Genomic DNA, 27433 nt, shown 5'->3' with positions numbered 1-27433 from the left:
CACTCTAACTTCTAAGTTTTGGGCAACCTAGTGGCTTCCCCTCACTGACTACAAACTTTTGAGTCCTCCTAAGGCTAGTTCTATTAACACCTTTTTTTAATTGCCGGGGGGCGGGGAAAGCAAGGCATGGGAAATGGGGTTGACTTGTCCAGTCTAGTTGTAGAGGGAATTCTCCCTGCCCAGGAGAGCCTCAGGCCCTGCAGAGATCAGACATTAGAGTGACCCTGTGCAGACTGGTGAGGAAATGGGCTGGAACCCACCCCGCTCCCACGTGAGCTCTGTGTTCCAAGGCAAGACAAAGCCTGCAGATAAAGAGCAGATTTAAGGAGCACTTAAACACTGATCTTTTGGGAAACTACTTCAAACACTGGTTTTTATAGTGCTTTAAGTCATCTGGATCTCTCTTAAGTTGTTTCACTCCCTCCTTCTAAAATATTTATTTCTACAGCGAGGAAGATTCCCTTAGATAGATAAAAACACTTTTCAGACCCTATGTGGTGCTAATGACTGATGCAGACTTCAGGCATTCGGCACAACTCTGTGACTTCTGTGGCTCTTCATCTTCTGTTGACTTCAAGTCTGCCTGGCTCTGTAGGGCTGTTGCACATGGGATTTACTGTCATACCAGCAACACTTTATATAGCCCCCAGAGTGCTTGGCAATACATAGCTCCGGAGTGTTGCTGAATGCTCAAAATGTTCCCTCTTAAATGAGGTCTGCAGCAAACACGGGGCAAGCCAGATGGTTTGCGCTGGTGTTGGTCATGGGCTTTCCATTAGGGAGGCTGGAGAAATTCCTGAAGTCCTGTGAGTGGCAAGGATTTGCTGAGGAGAGAAACCTTCAGCTTAGTGCTTGTTTCAGACAGCAGCACCCACCTGAGTGATGGATACAACAGGGAGTACAACAGCCCCCTACACTCGTGGGGGCTCTGACATCCTACCTTGCCTAGGTCCTGCAGGAGGGATCTTCTCATGAGCCTGTCTCTTCAGAAGGTGCTTATATTCATTGCAGCTGGAGGGTTCTCTGCAGGTGTGGGGTAGTTTTAAGCATGGCTGTGAGAGAGGAGTTCATTTGGTCAGGATGAATTTACTGGTCAAAGTCTTGAAAACAAAGCAAACAAACAGAGCCTGATGACTGTCTGAGTCAGCGAAGGGTTGAGCTGAGGCCACTGTCACAGAGTCTCCAGCTGGTGCCTTTTGGCTCTTGATTTAAGAGAGGTTTACTAGTATTTCCCTGATTTTTAAGTCTGGAAAAAAAAATTATGATTTGTGGCAAGTTTTCCTTCTGGGTGTAGTGGGGATGTAGTCTCCTCCTGGAGCCTTCATGCAAATACAGCAGCAATGGCAAAGATGTGGCCTCCCTGTTATTCTCATCTCCACCATCACTGGGGAAAGGGAAGTGTCTCTAACAGGGCCACTTGTTTTTTGTTCTTGGGGAAGGTGTGAGGCTACATCTCTGTATTTGAAGAAAAATTTAGATGTCAAAAATCTTTAAAATTACTTCTTTTTCCTTTTTTAAAAAAGTCTAGGTCTTGTGCCAGCATTTTCTCCTTCCCCTTTTGAAAATAATTGTTGCGTACTTGTTTCTTGTGCTCCATATTTCAACCAAATCCTTAGAAATGGGATTTGGGAGAACACACATCCTCCGCAACATTTCAAGATTCCCAGCCCAGTGACTCTTGACGTGCAGACAAGGGCATTGCTCTGGCTGCGTTTCCAGCTTACTGGGACACAATACTGCCTTTTCCTGCACATTTTTCAAGCCTATTTACTGTGGGCTGTTTTGTAAACCGCAGCTCTCCATAGTCAGCGAAGGTGAGCGCCTTCTCTTTCAGCAGGGAGTTTTCCAGATCTGTGTTTGTTATTGCTGGGAGCTGGCGTTGCTGATGCCTGTTGTTTTCTGTTGTTAAACTGACTGTAGTGCGTGACCATCGTGTATCACTCAATGCTGCCTAATTTAGGACATCAGTGATTAATTCCTTCTATTGCTTTTTCTTCTCTTTCTCACTGCAGGATGTTTTCACACCAGAGTGCAAATTTAAGGAATCTGTCTTTGAAAACTACTACGTTATTTATTCTTCCACGCTGTACCGGCAGCAAGAATCCGGACGAGCGTGGTTCCTGGGACTCAATAAAGAAGGTCAAATTATGAAGGGAAACCGTGTGAAGAAAACCAAACCCTCATCACATTTTGTACCCAAACCCATTGAAGGTATGGAGTCTGTTCTCTTCCCCCATCAGCGGGATATGGGGAGGGACAAGTTTGCAGCTACAAATATGGGTCAGCTTGTGGTAGGGATGGGGATGTTGAGGAGCAAGACCTGGAAGCAAGGATAGTATTGAAACATTTCAGAGCAGCGTTGGACTGCACTTTTGGCATTTCATCCACTTTCTTTCTGCATCTGCACATTATCCCAAAGGGGATTCTCAGGTTTGGGGTGCAAAAGGATTAATTCAAATGAGAAGTTTCTGGGAAGGGAGAAGAGCCCTATAACTGTGCTTTACATCTAGGTCAAAAGTTTCAATGCTTTCCCAAAGCATTCGGAACAGAAATCTTCTGTTTAACTGTTGAAATGAAGGACAGGTAGATAAATTCCGCTCTGAGCATTCCCAAAATATCTGTGGCCTTTGCACAGGAGATGGAAGTGATGGTCAAGTGGAGAGTGGCCAGGTATCTTCTTGCCTTGTGCTTCTTTTCATTAGTCCTTCTGCAGCTGGGAGATTTTTGACTGATTATTAGGGGAATTGGCTGGCTAGATCCTACTCTGTGTTCTTGCTAAGGGACAGTTCAGGGCATGTTGTCTGTCATGCCTCCTTCTCTCTCCTTCTCTTCTGCCTTGGCTGGGATGAGAGCCTTCTGCAAATGGTAGCATTCCCAGCCGCGTTTCCTGGCTCCTGGTGGTTGCTGCCTGCCAGTGTGATTCCTTTGAACACAGGCTTCTTTTTTCCATGCAGTTTGTTGAGTGGCTCAATAGGTGTCTTCTGCATGCATGTAACTAGGGCATTCCCGTGGCTCTCCTGGGTGAGCCTTGCCCTGGCAGAGGTTCCTGACCCATCTCAATGCAGCAAGGGCCGCCGTGCCTTTCATTCTGAAAGGCCCAGCCCGACCAAGCGCTTCCCTTTCCTGCAGTTGCGTCCTCCCCCGCTTGCTTCAATCACAGCTGTCACACAACCTCCCAAGCGAGCGAGCGCTTTGGAAGCTGGCAGCCAAATTAAGGGCTCCTCCACCCCTTCCCTCCTCCACAGGCTTTGCAGTCAGCCTCTGTGAGTGCTGCATCAAAGAGCTGGCAGGCTCCCAAGGCAAGGCACGTGTCAGCTTCCCAAAGCGTTCGGCTGTCTGGGGCTGAGACTCCAGACGGAGGGCTGTTCCCCAGCCTGAGATTCCTTGTGGGTAGCAGAGGATTGTGAGGAGGGTTGGAGTAAAATGGGCTCAGCTGCACGTGACTTGTCTGCACTGCATCCATCAAAGTCCCTGTGAGCAGAGCTTGCAAGATGTTAAGAGAAAAGGGGCAATGCCGTCCCCATTTTAAGAGCATCGTTCTCTCTGTCATTACCCTAAGGAGTATTGAGAGCACTCTCCTGCTCCGTTAGCACGTCCTGTCTGTTGAACACCATGACATGCCCCAGCACAGGGGCTTTTCCATCTTTCCGGGCGGTGTTTTGCAGCTCCCATCTGCACTGTGCACCCAGCTCTCCTTTTGTTCAGGTACAACCATGAGCACAGATCCTGCGACACGATGGCTGACACAGTAACATATGCACGGAGGAATCTAGTCCCGTGGGAAGAAGAGCTGTTACCCACCTTGCTAGGGATCACTCACCCACCGCCTCAGTGGCGACTGTCTCCGAGATGAAACTTCCCAGTTGTTCACTGTGTACAGAAAAATTGTGCAGCAGCTTAGAAAGAAGAAAGTGTTTGCAGGTGAACACAGAAAAGCCCAGAGTGATCATAAGATAGTTTTTATTCCCTTTGCTTTCCATTTGTGTGTGTTTATCTATCTATCTGTGACTTTTAATAACACTTACTTGCAGTTTTATGCAAGAATGCTTTGAGTCACACAGATAGTCAGCCAATTGCAGTTGTTCTATGTGAAAGTTACCCTACAAACTGAAAAGGTTTGGGTGTTTTGTTGGTAGGATGGTTTTTTTTGGAGGGGGGAGGGCGGGAGTTAGTACAGGTAGGATTTGTTTGTTTTTGGAAATAACATCAAGCTTAATAAATATAAAAGCATGAAATATTTCCTGAGTAATAACAGGGGAAACGTGAAGTTCTTCTCCCATCTGTGCACAGGCAAAGCCAAGGCAAACAGCCTGGCAGGCAGTGTAGTCAATGTACTGTGAGGTGCCAGTTTTGGTTAAAAACACACATACGCAACACATTTCTTTGATGCTTTAGTTCTGATCACTGATTGTTTGAGCTAAATGAGCCTATAAAGTACAGACATATAGGTTGGACCAGACTGCACAACAAATTAGCTTGAGTATAATTGTCACTTGGACACCAAGCAATCTTTTAAAGCAATTTCAGTCTCTTTAAGTAGCTGTAGTGATTAGTGGTGGACAAACACTACCATCCATGGTGCCTCTTGTTCTTTTAGACAGCTATATCCAGTTCAAACAATATGCAAATTTTCCATAGACTGCATTAAGAATTACATCAGATGCTTACTGTGGATGTGCTCTGTTCTTTATATTTGCTTTCCTTGAAGACATTATTTCCAGATTTGCTCTCCCAAAAAAAAGTTACATTTTGCGTCTCATCCGACTCAAACCAGAATATATTTGGGTTTGGTAATCTAGTCACAGAGAGTGGAAGAAAACTCTTCATTTTACTCAGCAGAGCTGCCCCCTAAATCCAAGCTCAATGTGCTTCAGTCCCCATGCCTTGGGAATATATCCAATGTGAGTCTCTTCCATTTACTACCATTGCTAGATATTAGAGTGCAGGGAATAGCATGTCAGCCACTAGTTTTTTCCCCCTGGTAGTGATAACATCCCAGATTTACTGAAGCAGAGGCCACAAAGAAGGTTACAAATAAGTGCAAAGACACTGCTGAGTGGGAAGATGTGGTGGACCTAGTGGAAATGCTTTACAGGCATCACCTTTATCCATACAGTGTTAAGTACTGTTCTTTATATATATATATACACACACACACACACACGCGTACATATATATCTTTATTAGGCTCTTGTTTAAAAACACAGCTGCTCTTATGGGCTGTCTTGCAGGAGACAGGCTTTAGTATGTTGTCTTTTCCCCACTAACTCACCTATCAGAGCTCCTCATCATATTATTCAATGTATCTTAACCATACATTTCCTTGGCTTTCTGTCATACTGTGCTCTGTTTCTCACCTGCACCAAGTGTGATTCCATCTGGCAGCATCCCGCACATTTAGCCGCCAGATAGACACAAGCTCAAATGGCTCTGAAATGCATCAGCTGGGATTGGGTTTAGAACAGAGTGATCAGAGGCAGAAAACAAGGGTCCCTCCTGCCCCTAGCTGCTGCTTAGACAAATAATTTTCTCCACCAAAGCATCTGCTAATGCTGCAGCCAGGGCTTGTGTCGAACCCATCCGAGACACCGTGGGACCAGGGCACTTCGCAGTCCTGCAAGGCTGATGGCCCCGCTGTAGCCAAAACGGCAACTTGTTAAGATTTGGTGCCTCATAATTCCTCAGGATGCAAGGAGAGCCAGGAGTGAAGCAGGATGGATGGGATAGATGCAGTGTCCTCTCGTAGCTTTGCCCCATAGCCTAGAGAGAAATAGAGTCAATTGAAATAGTCCCCACTGGGCCTTGGCACTTGGAAAGGAAGCCCCCCCCCCAACCTTCCCTATCTCTCTTGCTGGCACCCCCAGTCATCCTCCTGCCTAATGGGTCACAAACAACGCGTGTGCTTGGGCATGGGAACCATCGGCTTCTCCAGGCCCCCCAGGCATGCAGAGGGTCAAAAAGCACAAGAGGCCGTGATGGGCTCTGCTCCTGCTCGCCCCTTCCCTCTGCGCCCCTGGCTGTACAGCAGATAACGCTAATGGCACATTCCAATTAAAGCATGAATATGTATGTGTTGATCAGAATCTGGGACACGAGAGCTGATTGTCTGATTGAAGCTCCACAGCACTAGCTTGGCTTACAGACAGCACGGGCTGTATTTGGCTTGCTGTGTGGGTGTGGGTGGGTGGAAGAAGCAAGGAAAAGCAGGGAGGGGAATCTTGTTCTAGCCAAATCTGCTCATCCTTGCAAAGCTGCCGGGTGCAGTGGATGTAGAAGCAGACAGACCTCCCAAGCATCTGGGCGTGCGGGCGCACTGCTGCTGGCTCCCCTCCATGCAGCTGACAGTGTATCTGCACACGCACACAGGGACCCCAGGCAGAGCTGCCCGCCAGTGCAGGGCATCCTGAAAAGAAAAGGGTTTCATTTAATGCTGGGAAGATCTGCGGTCCCTTTGCAAGCAGATCGCCTCCCCCACCGATGCCTGCCAGCCCTGTGTGTGAGTCAGTCAAGCTTCCTCGGTACCAACCGAAATCCAAGGCCGGGTGTTGCACAACATGTCACATTGTCCTTCCAATGCCACGCGTGTCCTTCTGCCTGTGCATACACCTGCCTGTGCACACCTGCACACAGTCTGCAGCCTCTGTGGAGTGTGGGGCACAGCTCTGCCTGTTGTGTAAATCCTGCTGTGCAGGAGAGCATCCAGGCTCTGAAGTGTCACTCTTCAGTGGGTGACACCATGTACATACTGCGAGCACCAGTAGGGTAGGTGTGCCTCAACGCTGTGCATGCACTTTTGTCCCATGCTGTTCTACATTTCCTGGCATGGGCTGTTGGCACAGTCTGGCTCCTGCTGCTGCTTTGACAGTCCTGTCTGAAAAGCCCAATCTCAGCTGCCTCCAACTGTGCTACTTGTCAATACTGGTATCCTTCACTAGACCAGAAGATAAACTTCTAATTCCTGTCCTCTTTGCTTGCTTGGTGCAGGGTTTCTTTAATTTTTAGCTGCAATAGCTGTTTACTTCTGTAGCTTGGTTTAGATTCAACACTTTGTGGGCCTTATTAGCAACTCAGTGCTTTTTGCCCGAAGGCCGTGGTGAGAGGCAGGGGGCAGAGGTCTGCTGAGGAAGGGGACCATGCAGGGGTGCTGTCCCTGCAGACTTGGCGCGTGTTCAGCCCTGGTGTTCAGGCAGGCAGCTCAGCTGGGTGAAGTTGCAGCTCACTACAAAGCTCTGCCATAGCAGAGCTCCTGCACCCTCGCCTATGGGCTTGCACATTCCCTCCACACTATTGCTTTGCCCTCTCCTTGCTGCATTAAGCAATGCCTTCGTTTCCCAGATGCTCAGGGTATGGATTGCAGGAGCTCTTCAACCCTGTCACCCCCTGTGGTGCCACTGTGAACCAGGCACCGGGCAGGAGCAGCAGGAGGGGGAGCTTCCTAAGCTTGTATTGCTCCCATCACCGTAACTGTGGCTCATTATTTTTTTTCCTCCTTTCCCCTTTTGGGTTTCCGGGGAAATGGGGATAGCCAGCGAGGAGATGAACTTAAAAGGTGCAGCTGCCCGGGGAGTGTCTCGCCCAGTTGCTGCCCCAGCTCCAGCCTGGCCCCACAGAGGCCGGGTTGAAGGCAGCGCTGGACGTGAGCAGACTTTGGGCCTGCAGGGGTGGGAGGCCTGGGGAAACACCTGCACAGATGCCCTGCTCCTCACGGGTCAGCTTCAGAGGTTAAGGTCTATTGCAGAAAGGCCCCAGTGCATCCTCAGAAACCTCAGTGACATCAAAAAGCTGTGGGCCTTAGGCTAAGAAAGCACAAGGGAATGTGAGCACTCGTTAACCTTTTCCATACTGTTCTTTAAACTTTCATTCTCCACTTGTAGCTCCCCTACCAAGGAGTCTTGGCAGGATGCAGTGCTGACAGGCACTTTGCTGCAACGTCACCACAGGGTTGTAGTGACACCCCCAAAGTGCAGGAGGCAGCCGAGAAGGATGTGGGAGCCCTTCCCCTTCTGTTGCTGCTTGCTCTGCTTTTTGCTTGCAGCATTAGAGCTCATCTGGGCAGTTCAGGCAATCCTCATTCTGGCCCAGACACACAGGAAACCACATTTATTCTGTCTGTTTTCTCATTGCTATCAAAGCATGGCACTGGCAGCAATAATAGCCTGTAGAGCAGTACCTATCTCCCAGTCTTGGGGAGGCTCAGCTGATGTGTATGTTTAAAGTGCTTTGAGTAACTTGGATGAAAGATGCTCTATGGGAAAAATAATATTTTTCATTGCTCATATATTCAATGCAATATCCCTCCTATTAATGCACAGTTGGCTGCACTTTATCTCTGTCTTGTATTGTTGCATACTGCTATAACTGTTTATCTAGCTCGGAGTAAAATGCTGAGCAATAATGTCATTTGCAGCCTGGATCTAATTGGCAGGATTTATTTGCAAATTGGGGAAGGTTATAAATATAAGTATTCATACAGCCTTTGTGGAGATAAAGTATACCTGAAGAAATGAAAAAAAAAATCATGAAATTGTGGTGGTGTTGATTACCCACAACTAAAACATGATGGGCTCTGTCCCCCTCGTTTGAGCTCTGTGCAGTGGTTGGCGACGTGACAGCTTTCCAAATGAAGCAGTACACAATCTTTTCTTTCCATCCTAATTCTTCCTAAGATCCAGGCATGAGATGTGCAGTCTGGCTCTATCGCAGGTTCTCATCTCTGATGTGCCTGCCCTTGAAATGCCTCGGTTTTTCCATCACATACACACCCCGCACATTTGGGATGAGACCATCAGAGGTGCTGAGCCCTCCCTCAGCACGCGCTCCCTACCTGGCGTGCCTCATGCAGGGGGACATTAGCCAATAGCCCCCAGCATTAGTTATGTAGATGTTTTATGCCACACACAACATGGGAACTTGCCATGTCTTGGACATACACGGCCTTCTCAAGCTCTCTGTGCTCCATGTTAGAGGAGCATGTTGCTTAGCCAGTGTTAGGAGAGGAGGTTCCCTCCGACCACCTTGTTCTCAGGTGCTTCCCGGTGGCCCTGTCGCGCTGCGATGGCTCCTGGGCTGTTGCCACTGAATGTGTCTGCTCACAGGCTTGACCCTGTCTGTGAGTTACAGCGAGAATCAGAGGTGCTGAGAACAGATGTCAGCTCCGGGCTGAAGGAGCCAAAATGAGCTGGACTCACCAGCTCCAGAGCTAAACACCCAGAAGGCCTGGAATGCTCAGCTGCAAGGGTAGTTTTGATTCAAGATTCTCAGGGACTTCTTGTTAGAGATGAAGGATGGGCGCCTGTGTAATTTCTGGATCTGTTCTTAGCCGATACCAGCATCATGAGGCAATACATGATGTTGTGAACTGGAACCATTATTTTATACACCTAAATATATCATTAAAGGACAAGAAAGCCCAGAATGCCAAGAAAAGCAGAGATCCCCTGTTCCTGTGTGTGTCTTTGGAAGGGGACGGGCAGGGAAGGGGAACGTCCCTGGCAGCAGAGGCAGGTGCTCTGCATGACAACAGCAGCTACCGCTGCCTTGCCAGCATTTGCCAACCGTGCATGCTGGCAGGGGGGATTTTAGCCTCACATACAAGGAGATAACTCCTTGTGGTCAAAAAAGCTGTGTGACTGCAGGGCTGCTAATTGGTGTCTTTTCTGTTTGCAGTGTGCATGTACAGAGAGCCATCGCTGCATGAAATTGGAGAAAAACAAGGACGCTCAAGGAAAAGTTCAGGGACACCAACCATGAATGGAGGCAAAGTTGTTAACCAAGACTCGACATAGCTGACAAAAACCCTCCCTTGGTCCAACTGCTGCCCTCCCACCCACCCACCCACCCACCCGGCGAATCCACACTGAGACCACGACACGCGGAGCAAGGCAGGACCTACCGGCAGTGACTGGGAGTCCGAACTCGAGCATCTTTCTTTGTAGGATGAAGACATCGAACCACAGATCTTGCCTGTTTCAACGTTTTAGAAAACAACAAACAAACAAAAAGTGAAAAAAAAAAGTGTTTTAAATCAGGACTCCATTAACATTTTCAAAAGCAAACTGTTTGCTCTGTGATCAAAGGGGGAAAAAAAAATCTCATCTCTGCATAATAATAATAACAAATAAATATAATAATAATAATAAAGATGTTACCTTTAAAAATAAAACAAAGCTTTTGGAAAATTGAACTTAGCATATGATGTGCAAGGAACAAGCGTGTTGCAAAGACGGGGACTGTGCTTGCTGTCTTATACTTTCACCTCACGTTCACACTACTGTTTTTTCCATTCCTGCTTCCCTGGGGATGGATGGGATTTCTCACAAAGCAGGAACGGTAGGGATTGATTATGACTGTGTTTGCTCTCCTATCAATAAAATATGGCCTGTCCGAATTAGGAGTCTGACAGTTATGGGCAACAAACTAGCTACTCTGTATTCAATTTTTGCCATCTACATTCAAGCATCGTGTAGTTATTTGTTGCTAGTGTCACTGTGCGAGTATGTTTGACCAAATCTGGCAATTTATGCCTTTTTATCATAATTATTTATAAGTTTGTTTTACTGTATGAGGTGCCAAGGGAGTTTTAGAAATGGTTTTTTTAGATTTCCCAGGATGAAATGATCATATTTATTAGGGATGAGTTAGAAGATAAAGACATGGAGGGATGGCTTTTTGCTTTAAGATATGAAATGGAGGAAGTGACGCTACTGAAAAACTTGCTGTTACATGGCAATGATGGGGCATGTGCTATGTGAGGGGGTGGCAGGGATTTAAATGACAAGAAGATGGGTATGGGGAAGGAGTAGTTGGGATGTGCAGACGAGGGGTAGATACGGAGAAGTGAGAATGAGCGAGCAAGCGTGTGTTCAGATGAGACATAGAGAATATGTTGTTTTTTCCTTCTTGCAACCAAGCTCTCTATGTGTGTTAAGGTTCCATGTACATCTCATTTTACACATGTTCAAAACCTAAGCTACAAACCCCTCTCTAAGCCAAAGCCTCAGCCCTGCTGAGCCTGTTATGGGAAGAAAATCCCCCAAAAGCTGCGGTGCCCTGAGTGTGCGCGTGTCTTGCTCTGCAGAGCAGACAGGAGTGTGAACTGTGCCATTCCCTTGTGGCCCCCCCAGGAGATGCATGGGGGTGGTGGGTGGAAAACCCAGCGAGCTCCACTCCTGCGAGCAGTGCCGCAAGCAGGGAGCTCAGGGCACTGAGCGCTTCTTGTCCCGTGCTCGTTACCTCAGTCGCTCACCTCTTTCTGCAGACTGGAGCCGCAAAATCCAGATGTTGCAGAAATGCTGTAGTGAAAACAGCTGCTGCCAAAGCAGAGGCCCCTGGCAAGGTCATGCTGGTCAGGCCCTCTATGAGCAGGGAAAAGAGAGTCAGCAAATACCCAAGGAGTTGGAGAGACGTTAATGGGTCTAACTGCCCATGAGACAAGGGGAAAGAGCCAAAAGCCTTGGTGTGACGTGCTGGGAGTGACTGCAAATGATGGACACACACAAGATGTACAAAGTGCAAACTACTGCCTCTATTCTTGGGGCTGCTTTGCCATCACGGCCCGCGCCTCAGCTGGTCTGCGAGCGCAGGCAGCGCGAGGCGGCCCTGGCTGCTGACCGGGGGGTCGGACACGGTCCTCGGAACAGGCCGGTGACTCGGCTCCTTTCTGCCCCCGGGTCACCGCCCCGAGCACCCCCACGTGAGACACATCTCGGGGATCCCTTCTGCGGGGGGTGCGGAGCAGGAGCCGAGAGCGCCAAGGCTCAAGGTTATGGAGGACTCCCAGGCTCGGCATGAAGGAATGAATTTCAAGCATGGCCTTTTTGTGTTTTGAAAAGCTAAAGCCTTGCACTAAAGAGCCTCTTAGTGCGGCTCTGACAGCTGATGCTGCACTGAGCTCCCTCCGGGCACGCACGGCTGCGGCCCCACTGGGCTCTAGGGGGCAGAGCAGGCGCCAACGCTGCGTGGGCACCATCAAAGCACCGTGTCCATCCACAACTCCAAGTGTTGGCTTCTCAGGCCCTCTCTGCGGCCTGGCAGCAAGCCAGGTATGTAGGATGGCTTATTCCTCCCCTCCTCAGGGCGCCCGGTCCTGCAACCCTGGTGCCAGTCTAGAAAATAGCTGAGAAATGTTAATGGTCAAAGAAGGAATCCCCCCCCCCCCTTTTTTTTTTCCCTTCCCTTTTCCATCTCCCCTAGCTCACAGTACCTAACTCTGATGACCCTGGAGTAGGCCTTTGCCCCCAAAATCTCAGCTAGTGCCATGATTTTTGACTGAATGGAAGAACTTGGACATAACAAGCTCAGCAGCAGAAAGCACTTCACAGCACAGAAGCATGGTTACACTTAAAGGATTCATTTTGTTTCACCCTTGACTGGCTTTTAATTTTTAACGGCTGCACTTTTTTTCCAGTATGTGCTATGCAACACAGCCCCTCTCACCTAAGCATTAAGGGCAAAACCTGCTAACATAGCACATTCAGCACTTCAGGAAGTCACTGGGGAAAAAATAATGCAGAAAAATACCAACAAGAAAAGCAGGCCAAGCTGTGGTAACAAGTCTGCTTCAAGCGTCAGGGCTGGCACCAGTGACAATACACTGCAAAGAGAAGCTGACACTCAACAATGCACTTTATCAAAGTTGCCTGTCACCAACTACTTTTTATTTGCTCTCAGATAGGGTTTGGCTGATAGATCTCTATAAAGGTCTCTAAGCTGTTTGGGGCTGCCCATGGCATCACTGTGTGTTCAACTGCCCTGTGCACCATGAGTGTGAATGTCCCTCGCCAGACATCATTGCCACATGCCCTGTGCAAGGCTGAAGAGAATGAAGGTGTAGTTCAGCTGAATCAAGAGGAAAAAGGGCAATGAGAAAAACTGCAAGTAAGTGGCTGCAGGCCCAGATTCCTCTCCCAAATTTAGAACAAAATCTGTTTTGCTGCTGCGAGCTGACCCACTGCAAGCACCTATGAGTAAAAAAATCAAACTAAACACGATGGCACTTCCACAAGGAAGCAGCAGGTTTTCCATGGCATTCACCTCTTCCTTCTCCCACAGCCAACACTTCAGTCTCCAGGACAGCTGAAGACTGTTTCCATGGACAGGAGGAAGCAAAGGTGATGGCCTCCTCCCCAGCAGGCAGTAAACCTTGTGTGTTACCCTTGTTGGTTTTACTAGACACCTTGATCAATGGCAACTCCTCCCTCCCATAGCCTAGCTGATACATTTTTTTTTTTGCATGAGCTTCATATCCAGCCACATCTCAAACCTAGTCACTCCAGTAGCTGCTGAAGGAAGGGTAGAGGCAAAGAACATCTATCCACTGAAGCAGCCACAAAGTTAAAGCCAAAACTAACTACCATTTCAGAATAGAGCATTTCTTTTCATGATAAGTCCATAACCCACTTCCAAGTGGGCAGGAAGAGCTGGCCCTCTTCTCACCTCCCTCCTGGACCTTGGGTACCTTCTCTGCAGCAGCGGTTGTCTAGGTTGGTGCAGCTCCAGGTCTCACCTTGCGGGGTGAACACCAGGGAGAGCTGGGGAAGGTGCAAGGAGCACGCACTGCACTTGGGCCCTGAGGACAGGGCTGCAGAGCATTCCCCGTCTGAGGCAGGCACAGGAGCAGGGCAGGAGCACTGGACATTTCATAGGTTTTTGCACTCCAACAGCTGCTAGAGAAGAGAGAAGGGGATTGTTTCATTAGCACCACATGCTGATGGAGGCACAGGGATAATTCATCTTTAGAAAACGCCATTGATGTTTACTGAACAATACAAAGGAATCTGGGCTTCCAAACAGGATTTTTTTTATATTGTTATTATTATTTTTTTTAAGTGTCTGGTTATGGGATCTGAGACGAAGCAGAGGATAACCCTCCCAAGAGTCTATTAAGAATGGGTTATATATTGTTCCATTTTCCATGCTCATTACAATCACTGCCCCAGTAATAGCTACATGCTGTGCCTTTTTCTATTCTAATACAATTTTCCCCATGGGAACTCAATATCTCAGTTTAAATACTGAGCAGAGTTGGTAGAAGAAAGCAGCTTCTGCTGCGTTAACCTTTTGTGCTAATCTGCATTTTAGGTATCCAGTTACTACCCCTCTTTCTCATTGACTAGTACAGAAAAAGCAGAGGGAGCACAAGGGAGAAGAAAATTGTTGGCCAGACAGTCGAACTAAATGACATTGTGGGAGGTCAAAGTATGTGAGACTTACTGTCTTTCAGAAATTAAGGCTTTGATGCATTTAATTCCTTGAGCTCTGAGAAAAATTGTGAAGAAAAAAACAATTGGTGACTCCATTCCAGTGATGGTGACTGCATCCTGCTAGAGGCAGTTTGTTTCTGTCAACTCCTAAAGGCAAATGAAAATGATTAGTACATAAAGTGATTTGGCAATTTCCACTATGGCTCAGAATGCACCCGCTTCTACTATGCGCTGGAAACTGAAGCACTGCTGCTCCTAACAAAGAATTGTTGCATCTCAGGAAAAAAGACAGACAGATTCTTTGAAGAATCATGCTAAAATGAGACCACAGAAGGTCAAATCAAGACCCAGGGGACAGAGATTGAACCACGGCCACCCATGGGTTAAGGACACCGAGCTGCTCACAGACACCTTGCAGACCTGCTCGGTGCCTCACCGCGGCACAGGGCTGAGCCACAGCTCCTCGGCCGGTCCCTTGTTTCCCAGGATCTCCGGAACGCCTGGGAGAGGAGCCTTCAGTGTCCTCTTCGGGGAGGAACACGTGTTCCCAAACAGGGGACATCCATAACCAGCTCCTGGGCTGACTCCAGCACGCTGTGATGCTTTCTGTCCCCAGCAGCCCCTAGCCAGTCCCGTGACAGGGCTGATACAAGGATCACTATATTTTGGCTTACAAAGTGGCCTGATCCTATGATAATAGGAGCTTGCAAAGATAAATAGCTTCCTATTCCGATGTGCCCTGGGAGAGGTCACCTGCAAGATCAGACGCTCATGTTGCTTCCCATTAATTACATTTTCCAACTTACTGCACAGCTGACTGGCACGTGAAATAGCTCCCCTCAACTCACGGTTAAACAGAGAGGCGACCCAGGGCGGATAGCACCAGCTCAGATGTATTGTTGCCTGGCAATAACACAATTTGAAGATCAAAACGGGGTGTGTTTAACTTTGTGTTATTTTCATTTTTAATTTCCCCTATTTTCTGTGCTTCCTGATATCATTCAAAATGGAAAGCAGAACTAATAGGGAGCAACACACTTGGAAAACACTGCTTTCTGCAGGGGAAGCAGGAGACTTTCATCCTCCCACAAATATAAGCACACTCCTGTGATTCCCAGTGCAGTGAGAAATCCACAAAGCTCTCGCTAACCTCGGATAAGTACTTTTTGCATGAGAATGTAACAAACTTCCACAGGGTCACACTTAAGGCACGAGAAGGCTTGCCCGTCACCACCAAGTCCAGATGATGCTCCCAGGGGGTCACTGTGATGAAGCATCAGAGCCTAAATCTGAATTCAGTCTGTGCAGCCCATGTGTGGAAACAGAGCACTGTCCAGGGAAAACGGAAACAGGGAAAGCCCATGGCAACTCAGAGACCTACATCAGCCACCAATGAAGCTCTGGGTCAAAATTCTTCATTTTTGGATTTCCCCTTGCATGTTAGCACCATACAACTGAATCCAACTTTTAAATCTGATGATGAGTAGGGGACTGGAAAGGCAATCCCTACATGGGCAGAGGCTGCACAAATCCATCCATCCCCTGCTCAGCCTAGGCTGGCTGTGCCAGGCACCTCACTGGTTACAGAGCAGGTATCAAACTCTGCCACTCAGCTCATGGTCTCCCAGTCCTAAACAGAGCACTATTTAAAACAGAGATGTCAGCTATAAAGTCGTAACACTAGGAAATTTGTGGTTTGTGATGTTTTAATATCCTGAGCGGAGGATTATTTGCTGTTTAGTGTGCTCTGAAATGTTCTCCTTCTGGACTATTGATAGCTTCACCGCCCCAGGACAGAATAATAAACAGCTGCGCAGTTAAAACAAACACAATCCTCTGGATCATCTCTGGGCATCATCATGGCAATCTTGGAGCTGTGTTCGGTCATGGAAGGGGTAAGGGGCTTAGGGGAGGATGTCACAGCTGATGCAGCCACTTGCAGCTGTTCAGAGGTCATGTGAGAGGGAACTTAGAGCACATGATTGAGGGCAGAAAGAACAGTTGTAAATCACTGTCTTACTCTTTGCATAACACAAATTATAGATGGGCTTGTAACAGGTACCCAGTTATGGCAGTGCTGTTCATATTGCCTGGAGTTTCCTATACCAAAACTATATTTACCTAACATAGCAGATAGTCCATCAAAAGGCTGGAATCAATCAGCTTCTAAAAATTTTCATTTCATGATTGTTTATGCACTAAGGATCACATCAAAAAAACACAGCAGAAGTAGTCAAAGGACATCTGTTGACATTGCAGCAGTCTGAATCAGACCTGAAAAATTAAGAGTTCAGACTTTATTTGCACAACTGGAATTTGTTACCAACTCTTCCAACAGCCTGGATCAAACTATGAACTCTACTTTGAATAACATGTTCACTAAACATCTAAAAGTTGCCCGAGGATTACTTCTCATAAAAATACTTACACTTCTTATAAAAATAAAAAAGCCAACTTGCCTGCATTGACAGTCCCTCAGAAGAGCATCACCCACCAGCTCACTGCCATGAATACGGTTTTGGGCCCAGGTAAAAGAAAGGATGGTTGGCAATGACAATGGAAAAGACAGTGTGTGGCTCGGGAAAGGACGCAGGTGTAGCAATGGGAAGCAAGGGGAGGGAATGGGGCAAGGAGCACAGGACACTGGCCATGACAGGACAGTGAGGCATCAAGTCAGTGACAATATTGATAGTGAAGATGAGAAACGTGACAGATGTAGGAAGGTCTACAAATGGCTTTTCAAGACTTTTTTTCTCCTTTCCTAAAGTTGTCTGGTGCCCTCTGCCTGGTCCCCACATCCTTGTGCCCCTCTGTGGTCCGTGTCGGGCAGCAGCAGAAAGTCACCTCCTGCCAAAGAGCTCACATCAGCGAACCCTGGGGCAAAGCCCTCCTGGTGCCACCCGCACACAAGCCCAATGAAGACATGAGCCTCAATAGCTGGCAACCCTTGCAGATTTTAAGGTACATGTTAGATATGGAGCCAGAGATGGTTTTAGTGTGTGTGGACTGCATGATAATGAAGACCTTCTGCTCAGTTCCGAGACAATTGAAAGTCTAGGTTATTTATTTATTTTTGATGCAATAGTATTCTTCCAGTGACAAGAAATACTATCTTTCTATTCCTCTGACTTGAAATCATTCATTTTAAATGACTGTTTGTTGTGCTAATTTAGAATCTAGGCAGGCATGGCAACAATTTATTTTGGTGTCTGAAAGGAACCAAGCTTGAGTTTGTTAAGCCCATATATACTTTGTTGCTTTGGGATGCAATTCCCTGCTAGAATGAGCTTTCTTTAGTACCAGCAGCTCTGTAGTGAGCTCTCTGATGACATTCCCTAATGAAATCACTTTGTCCACTAAAGGGCCCTTTGAAGCATAACCAGGGGTGGTTGCTTCAGTAAAACGCCCAAAAGAGTGACCCTCCACACGCACAAAGTCAGTGAAGCCCCACAGCTGAGCCCTGCCACCACTCATCACAGTCAGCCCAAAAGGCTACCCCACCACTACGGCTACCGACTCTGCCTCAGCACCAGCTCAGAGGCCTGAAGCCACATGTGATGACCCAGGAGCAGAGATAGCACCCATCATTTCTTCAAGCTGCTCAGATGTGAAGCCTGAGCACATCTATATCTCAAAGGTGTCTTTCTCCCAAAGAGCAGTTCTCCCTGCTCTTCATGCAAGGCATGAGGATGGGATTTGGCCCTGCAGCCCAGACACATCAGTGAGGGCACCTGAGGAGGTGACGGATGGTGTCCAAAAGCACATGGATGCCGTGCCCTAACTGCCACAGCACGCGGAGCATCGACACCTGCAGCCTGGCAGCACGAGCCCCTAAAACATTGGCCAGACGCAACACCCGGGAGGGGACATTTCTCTGTCCCCATTCGCACAGCCAGAGCCGTGCCTGGGCTCCACGGAGACACCTCGTTTTTCACTCACCTCTCCAAGCCAAAGCACCAGCCGGCAGCCAGGCCCAGGGCAAGCGCCTCCTCCGCAGGCCCAAGGCTTGCGGCCCGGCCCAAGGCTCTCACAGCGCCTCGTCTCGCCTCCCGCCTTCCTCCTCGGCCTGACGGGGGAAGGCAAATTAAACACCAGGCCTGCGGCACCTTCCCTTGACTCCTCTGCAGCAGTTATTTTCCAACAGCCATGTGATGAACGGAATGTTTTTCTGATAGATGCCTGAAACAGGAGAGCACAGTGTGTGGCACGGCAACCGCCGTCCTCGCCACACGAGGCGACGCGCGGAGCTAAGCGCATGCCCGGAGCCCGGGACAAACCCGTGTCCTCTGCACAAATCCCCTTCCCAGATGGGAGGCCCCAGCACGAGCCCTCCTCCCCTCCGCAATGCGGAGCACCTGGTGCTTCCCACACCTTCTTTAGAAACTTCCTGCCTTGCTGCTGGGATCGTGGAAAATCTCTTCCAAAAACCCTACCTATGATGACACAGATAGAATAGGATTTGGACAGCTCTGACTGTTCCAGGAGATACATTATCAGCATTCATTTCTAATTACTTTTGTTATATTTGTGCCTGTCTCACAGCAGATTTCCCAAGAAAGAGTTCTGATGTCTGTTAGCTGTATTTTCCCTAATGTCTAAGCAAATCCATTTTTTGAAAAATGCTTCTTATTATTTGAAACAGAAAAGTAATTGGTATTAAACAAAAGCTGGGGAATACTGTCTTTTGTGATATGCTGAGCAATGACTTGGACTACAGAAATGTTACATGAAGCAAGGATGTGTTTAAATAGATTTCATTCTGGTTTTCCACTAAACCTCAGTAACAGTACATTAAATACATGTATTTCAGGACCCCAGCACAGGCAATTTGTTCTATAACTTGAAGTGTTTCATTTTACCACTCGGAGGATTCTTGCCAGTTGGCAGCTTTGCATGTGTACTAAATTGCTAAATTTCTTAGCATTTACCCACTTATCTAGTTTGACACAGCATGCCTGCACGAGGCAGAGGGATTTGGGCCTGGGAATAGAGGTATTGCACAGTAAGGGTTATAGACACTTAAACTGGCACTCCATAGTCAGATAGTATGGCAATGGCTCCCTTCCAATTACACTGATACTCAACAAAATATGTTGGAAGGTGCATGATTTTGAAGCTGTAGGCACCTGACAGCAGAACAATTTGCAAGAGAAACTGAACTGTCAGAAAGAGTCACGAGCAAAATCTGTCTCATTTACTGTAGCCAGATCATCTCCTTTCAAATTGAAGGGTGAATTCATGGTCATATACCATATAGCACCAGCTAGCTATAGATTTGATATCAGAATGGGGCCCAAACCAGACAGAGCCAGACTGGTCTTCATCACTGTTTCCCAGGGCTTTTCGTGGTAAAGGCACGTGACTAGCAAATGATGGAAGGCATCTCAGTACACTCAGAAGTTCCAAGGACTTTTTAAGACAAGGGCTCCAACCCATCTTCTGGACAGCCCTAAGGTGCTGAGTGATATCATGCTAAAACTAACCACAAGACACTGAACTTTCAGTCGAGCTCTTTGCTTACATGATAACCAGAGACTCACATGGTTATTCAGTATTTCACATGGTTAGTTATCTTTCACATAAAACAAGCACTGCCATTTCTCTCCATGGAGAATCAACAGCATGTTGATGACATGGAATGAAACCAGCAGTTCCTTCACTGTTTCAAGCTCTTGAGCAGTACAAAGGAAAAACACATTGCTAACAGATCTGTTCTTCTGAACCCGTGCAACCTGCCAGGGTTTGAATAGCAGAATAAACCACCCCCTGGCTCAGAGAGTTTACTTCCATCAGCACCACCAGGTCTGCCTGCCCTTACATCAGCCTCTTCCACCCACCCTCAGCAGAGTGGTCTGGTCTAGAGCCTGCTGCATCGGCTCGAGACCAAGGCAAGCTGGGCCCTAGTCCCAGACCTCCTCCTGCTTCAGGCAGTGCCTCCTTCTTGGTGCCTCCATTCCCGTCTGCAATAAGAGAGTAAACCATTGGTGTCTTTTGGAAAGCTCCAAGGAAATCACTGAAAGTAGAAAGAGGGAAGGATTAGGACTATCCAAACTGCTGCTCTATGCACAATGGCTCAAGATGTGGAGACAAACAGAACTGGGCTCAAGTCACCTCCAGCTGTTTTTGGAAGCAAACAGCCTCACTGATGAAGATATCTAAATCAAAGTCTCCAGATCTCTGTGCCATTGCCTTTTTTTTTTTTCTTTTGTTTTTTTCCTCTCTTCTGTGGTGCCTGTGAAACCTACAACATTGTCATTTGAAAACAAAAGTGCTTAGCTGGCAAGACGGGCTCCATAAAGAACGCAATGGAAGCTGTCACATCTGTACCATCTGAACACCATCTGTCTCCCAAGTTTACTTTGAAAGAATAAAAATCCCATCCAGTTTTCTCGCTATACATCAGTAAAATGCTTAGCAGTGGCACTTGGAGAAGGAATGAACACATTTCAATTAGAAAACGGGATCATAAAGCACCAACTCAGTAAATAAAAACCTGGAGGTTAACATTTTTAGAGATAAAGTAGTCTGTTAAGTAAAGTTTACCAAGGCATGTTAAGGATTTTGTAATAACCACATAGTTGTGTACACGCAGCATCCAAAACAGACTCCTTGGCTTGCTTTTCAGATTGGTATTTTTGTCTTAAACATCTGCGACTACTTCTGAGGAGTCACCTGAGATCCAGAGTCTAAATTGGAGCTGCAGACACCTGCAAAGCAGAGACATCTTTCTTGGTGGAGAATGAAAGATGTTTTGTTCTGGAAGGAAGGAAGGGCAACCAAACCCATGGCCAAATCCACTGTTTCTTTCCTGGTTTCGCAGGCAGCTTTTGCATGTAACACAGACCCAGCCTGGATAGTGTTCCACCTTTTCCAAACTCAGACAAGTGTTTTCCATTGAAGTGGTGCGGAGAGTCAGGAAAGGCTAATCCTACACAGGGCTCTTGAGGGGGACAGGGCTTATGCAGAGAGCAGATCTTCCAGTGTTTTGGGGGACAGTTGTGTCCTATGTTGGCTTCAAAAAGAGGCTGCTCACTGCTGCCATTGCTGACTCTCAGCTGACATTATTAAATGGGCAGTATTTGGAACGGAATTTGTTTAAAACACCTTGGGAACCATTAGTGTGAAAGTCACCACTATGGTACATTATGCCTCAAAACACCCTCTCAGGAGAGCCAGGAACATTGTCCTCCCTTTGCACACAGGTAAAACGGGCCTCAGACAAACAGTCTTACAAAGACACATCTTCCCAGCACTGGAGTAACAAGCAGCCCAGATCCCTCTGGCACGAGAGCTCCCCCAGATCTGCTGAAACCTCCTGGCTAGTGCATTGCCTCGGCACTACAGGTCTCCAATTCCTGAATTGCCAGTACTGCTTCCTAAGAGTTTTTTCCCCCTGCTTCAGCATCATTTTCCCCCCTACATGAGCAAGGAGATTATCTCAATTATTCCAGCTGTTGTGCTACACCATATTGAACATAATCAAAGCTAACAAAGCACGCTTCAGCAGCTCCATTGTAATCCGCATGGAAAGCTGAAGATCCTAAATGAACAGTGCTTAAGCTGATGTCATACTCAAGGGAGCTCAGCAGGGGAGAGAGGAGGGGAAGCAAAAGAGAAATCAAGCTGTGAATTTTACACAGCTGTTTTATTATTATTATTATGGTTAGAAAACTTCAGAGAAGTACTGATACAATGGGAGGCAAAGAAGCCATAATGCTGGGGTCTCTATCTTGCTGAAATTCAACCTTTCCAGACAAGGAAAACCACAGATTACAAATACAGATTTACCTGGGATGGTCCTCATACAAGGCCCTGAGTAATCCTGCAAATTCAGTTAAAACAAGGAAACACATTTACAAAATGGCTTCTTCAAGGCATCCATTTGAATTAAAATGAAAAGGAAAAACAAAACCTTTAAAATAGAGGCCACACCATACCTACTCCCAGCTCACTTCCCTAAGCAAAGGGCTCCATCCACACCCAGCTCCTGGGTGGATGATAAATAAGGGAATAGCTAAAGCTATAGCCATAGGCAAAAAGCAGCCCATCTGCTGATCCTGCAAGCTTCATCCAAGCCTGCAGCAGGCAGCACGTAAAGGAGATGTCAGCCTAAAAACAGTGTGGGAGGATGAACAGAAATAATTTGCCCAGTGATTACTGGTAGAAAGGGGATTGGCACTGGGTCCCAATAGTGCCCAAACGGTGGGGATGAAGACTGCTCACCCGGCAGTGATGCTGCCCAGGCTGGGGTTGCCCTCGCTGCCCTCCCCTAACTCTGGGGCCTTGCCAAGCACTTAGAGCCTTTGACAGTCAGTTACAAGGGGAGGTGATGCAGTCCCTGTCCACTTCTTTCTATTTGGCTGCTAAATGCTGTACCAAGAAACTGATAACATCCCTCGTGCCCATGAAAAGGTGTTTTCCTCCATGGATGGTTTTTCAAGTGCAATTGGGATCTACACCACGAAGTGACACACACACAGATGCTGCACACTGAGGACCTTCAGACCACCTCCAAGGAGGAACAGAGAAACATCTTCCAAAATGATCAAAACTGCCCCCCATCATGGTCTCACTTTTGCAGATTTGCCAAGCATTTATACCTTTTTGTGACAAGAACGGTATATTCCCAGGGGCCTACTCGCCTTCTCCTGGGTGCTACAAGGGCCAGAAACAGTCAAAGTTTTCACATGGTGCCAGATCTAAGAAAAGTTTCTTGTCTTGGTGTATGCAAAACACAATAAACCCTTCTCCAGTACCACCCTCTAATACTGCACCCCGCAGATGCCTCTTCTAGTGGCATCTAACTCTTCATGGCACGTGCAGAATAGCCTCCCCAGACCCAGGCTCATGTTGCCTAGAATAAAAGATCTGCTGTGTGTTGTTGAGTTGTGTCCCAGGCTCTACAAGCCAATTTCCACGTCCAACACTTGCATATATGTAGCAGGTTTCATGCAGAGTTTGTCCTCTCCTCCATAAGACATCATGTCCAATGTACACACACACAGACTGGACGCGGAGCTCACCTGCACCCGGTGCCCAAAGTGTTAACTCACCACAGCAGAAACAAGGTAATCTCTGAAATGAGGACATAGCTCTGCAAACAGATCGATCCAGGGTTGCCCTTCAGTTCCCAATTGCTGACTGACAGCAAATTGATCACAGTGTGGCTTGAATTTCTCTCCTGACAACTCATGCAGGTCAGGGCCAGGCGCTCCGCAAACGCGTAATCTGTACCTGGTGCTGAACACGAGGAACCCCCTTGGAGCAGCTGCCTCTCCTCTGGCCGCTTAACTTGGTTATCGGGCCGAACTCCTGCAGTGATAAGTACAGCAGATCTCCTCCTCTGAGGCAGGTAAGAAAAACATACTGTAAAGAAAAGTACAGGGTATTGGCACATCTCTCCCAAGGGCTGTCAGCAGCTCAACACCACACACCATGCCCAAGCGTGAGGAAGGACTGGGGTATTTTTCCAGGGCTCCTTTACTCTCTGCCATCCTCACTTTCTGTTCCTCCTTCCCCGGCTCCGTGTGGGAAGAGCCAGGCCAGTACAGAGGCCACAGCAGCATCTTTGCTAATTCTCAAAGTGCCACCTACAGTTCGTGCGAGTGCATGCGTACGAGCACACATTCATCGGCACATTTTTATACACATGTATACGTGTGTGTGTATATATATATATGTGTGTGTGCGCACACTGAAACAGGGCTGAACCTGTGCATCACTCACACCTGAGAGGTTGGAAACAAACCTGGAAACACTTCAAAAATATGATAGCAAAAGATGGTTTGATATATCACAGGTCCAGTCCCAACATAGGTGAATGGGGAGGTGATCACAGGCTGTTTTTCATCCAAAGACTTCAGAGGAGAGACCCATACAGAGCAACCAAGGGGCAATATTTTCTGGCCAGTGAAATCAACCTGAACTGACCACTCTGCTCCAGCCATTTGAAGGGAATATAGGGGGGAGAAGAAGGTCTGTTACAAGGCTTGGGGATCTCGTTCTGGGTTTTAGTCTGAGCTGGCTTCAAGTTTATATATATAGATAAGATACATACATACATATATATATATATATATATATATATATATATATATATCTTACTCCCAATAAATTATCATAACAGAAAACCACATTTTTAACATCTTCTTGTAGATACATTTTAAGAGTAATAAAAGAGGACTTCACTGACCATATCTTATCCTATAGGAGCCATATTAGCTGGGATGCTCACAAAAGCCATCCCTACGTTCCCAGGAATAAGAATGAGCAAACACTCCCAGGTAGAGAGTGGCCTCCTGAGACACTCAGGTGCTTCCATAGCTCTAATCACAGGGCTTTTCCCTGTAGGCTCATTGAACCCAGAGAAGGTTGTGATGAACTGACACCCCAAGGGATTGCAATGACCAGGTCACCAGCTTCCCCCACACCACAACTTAAGCAGAGCAATCCTGGAATTGGTCTTCACAGTCTGTCCATGCATCCAGGCCTGACCAGCTCCATGCGTGAACCTTTATGAGAGCTTCATTGTGTAAGGGTGCTATGTTCATCCAGTAATAACTCACATCCTAGAGAGAAAAGCAAGGTGAGGGAGAATATAGGACAGAATACGGCACATTCAAGCCATCGAAGGATGCCCAAGAGGATGGGGTCAATTTGGAACACAGTTACAAACCCCTGACCAAAGCAGTAAACACAAAGCCAACCTTTCCAAGAGCACTCCTTGGGGCACCATGCCTTTTCTTTAGCTAGCACAAATCCACGTACAAAACAAGCATAATCTGTAAAATCACAGCCCAGTATTGCCCAGCCAGGTCACCTATTAGCACGAACGACAATGATGGAGAACACTGATCTCGACTCATTGCACGGGCAGAGGTCAAGCAGCCTCTGGGTTTGCTGAAGAGCTCAGTATCTGCAGGAACCCCTCGCTCTGGCATCAGAGGCCTTGAGACCTCTGTGCTCTGGGCCTGCTCATCCTCTTTGCTCCCTACTCAAAGCAATTGCAGAGTGCCCAACAGTATGCTCTGTTTGGGCACAGGCACACCCGAAAATGGTTATTTGCAACAACTTCACCCTGACTGACAAGAAAACAGGATCACAGAATCTTTTCTTTATACACCCTGTGGCTTACAGCCCAAAAGCAGCTGGACTCTGGCCAGGCTATGAGAATGAAAGACAGTATTGGGGGCAGACAGCTGTGAGCCCAGCTTCCTCCTGCTATTATTTGACTTTTTAAAATGCACTTAAATTGAGAGGTTGTTAACTAACTGGATGCTTTTCAATGTGACTCTTTGCTTTGGTTCCCACTATAATAGATGTACAGACAGCATATTCCCAATGCCCCCTTCAGTCATTCCTCTCATCACCAGTCATTTTTTTTTTTTGAAACTTTAAATCTTTTGTGTAAAAGGGAAGCTATAAGACCTTTCTGCCTTTCTGTGCATGAGAAAATTTTAGTCTACATTTGAACTGATTTTTTTTTTAAGCTTTTGAAGCAGCAAACAATGTTTAAGAAAAAAACAGCCAAATGAACAAAAAAAAAAAACCCACCACTGGAGGGAGACCACTCACCTGGAGGACTCTGGCTTTAGGAGCTAAGCCTGCCTCTTTTCTCAGGTGCTGTAGCCAAGCATGTGTCACTGACGGTACCTGAGTATTTAAACCACAAATGGGTGTGGAGATTCTGCTCAGCTCTATCGTGATAGCAAAGTTGAAAGGCAATAATTAAAATCTCAGCAGACGTGGCTGGGCTACCCGAGTTTGCTCTCCTTGGCAGGGAGCAGTCTCCAATCTATTCCGCAGAGAAAAATTGCCCTGTGCCCCTCTGTGAGCAGCTGGCAGGATGGGGACTGTCCTCCCTGGCTTGCCAGGCTGCATTTCAAGCATGAATGCATTAGCAGTTGTGTTAGGCACTATAGTAATGAGAGAAGGGACGAACATGATGGATTACTGCACATTTGATTCCTTATTGCAGCTCCCGGACCAGCTCACATAACACGACTTCACGAAAGTGCTACTCATGCTGGCAGCTCCTGCAGAGCCCAGCTGTTCTGGAATTAGACAAACCCGGCTCTTCCGAGAGCTTTTCTCATGGTCTGAGTGGAAAGATCTTTGGTTCTGCTGTGATTTCACACCTCCAGCATTTCCACACCTTTCCACATGTGCACACTCTCAGTGAACAGGACACCCGAGAAGGATGCAGTATCAATAGCCCTAAAGCCCGTAATTAGATGCTGTCATAAAACCACAGTTCAGGCTTTGACGCTGTATTATCCTGATGAATTCCATATGTAAATACATGCCACACAGCTAAGCTGGTGTGCCAACACGTGGGCTCACCTGAGATATTTGCTCCTACATGAGCACAGGTCCTCTGGAAACAAAGGAGTTGCTCTGTTTACCTGGCTCTGTGACAGACAAGTGAGCTGTATGTTTAAAATGGAGGTGGAAACACCTACCAAACGTGTTTTTTTTTTTTTTTTTTTTTTTTTTTTTAATAATTAGGACTCAGACTATGCTGCTTAAAGAAAGCCGCTTCACTCCAAACTGAGCGTCCTCTCCCGCCTGCACCGCCGGCTGCGTTGCTGCTTCCCCTGGCGCGCTCCCGAACGCCGTGTTTACGGATGCAGCCAGCGCTTAGGGAAGGTCGGGCTGCCCTTGGCGCGCGGGCTGTCTGCGAGGGAGCCTGCTGGGGCCCGCGCGCGTGCGGCGACCGCGGCCTCCCCGCGCGGCGCGGCGGCTCCTGCCCGCGTTACCATTCACACCCGCTCCGTGCACGGGCTGCACGTACCCAAGGAACAATTAACCTGCCACAAACACCCGCCTCATCATTTCTAACCCAAGGCGTTGACAGGAAAAATATATTCTTCTCCTACTTGGTTTAGAATAGGGAACAGCAAAGTCTCCAGATTTTTACTGAGGAAAAGCTCACCAAAAGAAAAATCTCAAACAGGGAGTTCCCCAAAAAACCTCTTTGCCCTGCAGCTCTCATACAGCATGGCATTTAAACTTCCTGTGACTTACACTTGGTTTTGTGAGAGAAAAGCCATTTTAAAACAGTGATGCCTAGTGACGGATGCCCCTGCCTTATGTTTAGGAAGAAACAGTTAAGAGAAACACATTACAAATTACGACCGAGCCAGACCTGCTGTCTCGGTTCCTTTGAGTCAATCAGCGCTTTGTTGCAGCTCTAAATCAAAGGCAATCCTGCAGTGCTACACCAGATTATA

The 27433-nt window shown here is 47.4% G+C and overlaps 1 protein-coding gene across 2 annotated transcripts in view; it reads left to right on the top strand.

Annotated features, from left to right (window-relative positions):
- FGF12 (fibroblast growth factor 12) overlaps positions 1-10387 on the top strand; it is a 210099-nt gene extending 199712 nt beyond the window's left edge. For both annotated transcript variants that reach the window (XM_088525538.1, XM_088525537.1), the window contains exons 4-5: positions 2013-2211; positions 9667-10387. In XM_088525538.1, coding sequence (XP_088381664.1) covers positions 2013-2211; positions 9667-9785 — 318 coding nt within the window. In that variant the 3' untranslated portion in view covers positions 9786-10387. The remainder of the gene's footprint in view (positions 1-2012; positions 2212-9666) is intronic.
- Positions 10388-27433: the final 17046 nt, after the last annotated feature.

The sequence above is a fragment of the Tinamus guttatus genome, unplaced genomic scaffold (genome assembly GCF_059628265.1).
Source record: "Tinamus guttatus ecotype Peru unplaced genomic scaffold, ASM5962826v1 Tinamus_guttatus_pri_ptg000227l, whole genome shotgun sequence".
NCBI lineage: Eukaryota > Metazoa > Chordata > Aves > Tinamiformes > Tinamidae > Tinamus > Tinamus guttatus.
The sequence above is the reverse complement of the archived record's forward strand: the minus strand, read 5'-3'. Positions and strand labels throughout refer to the sequence as shown.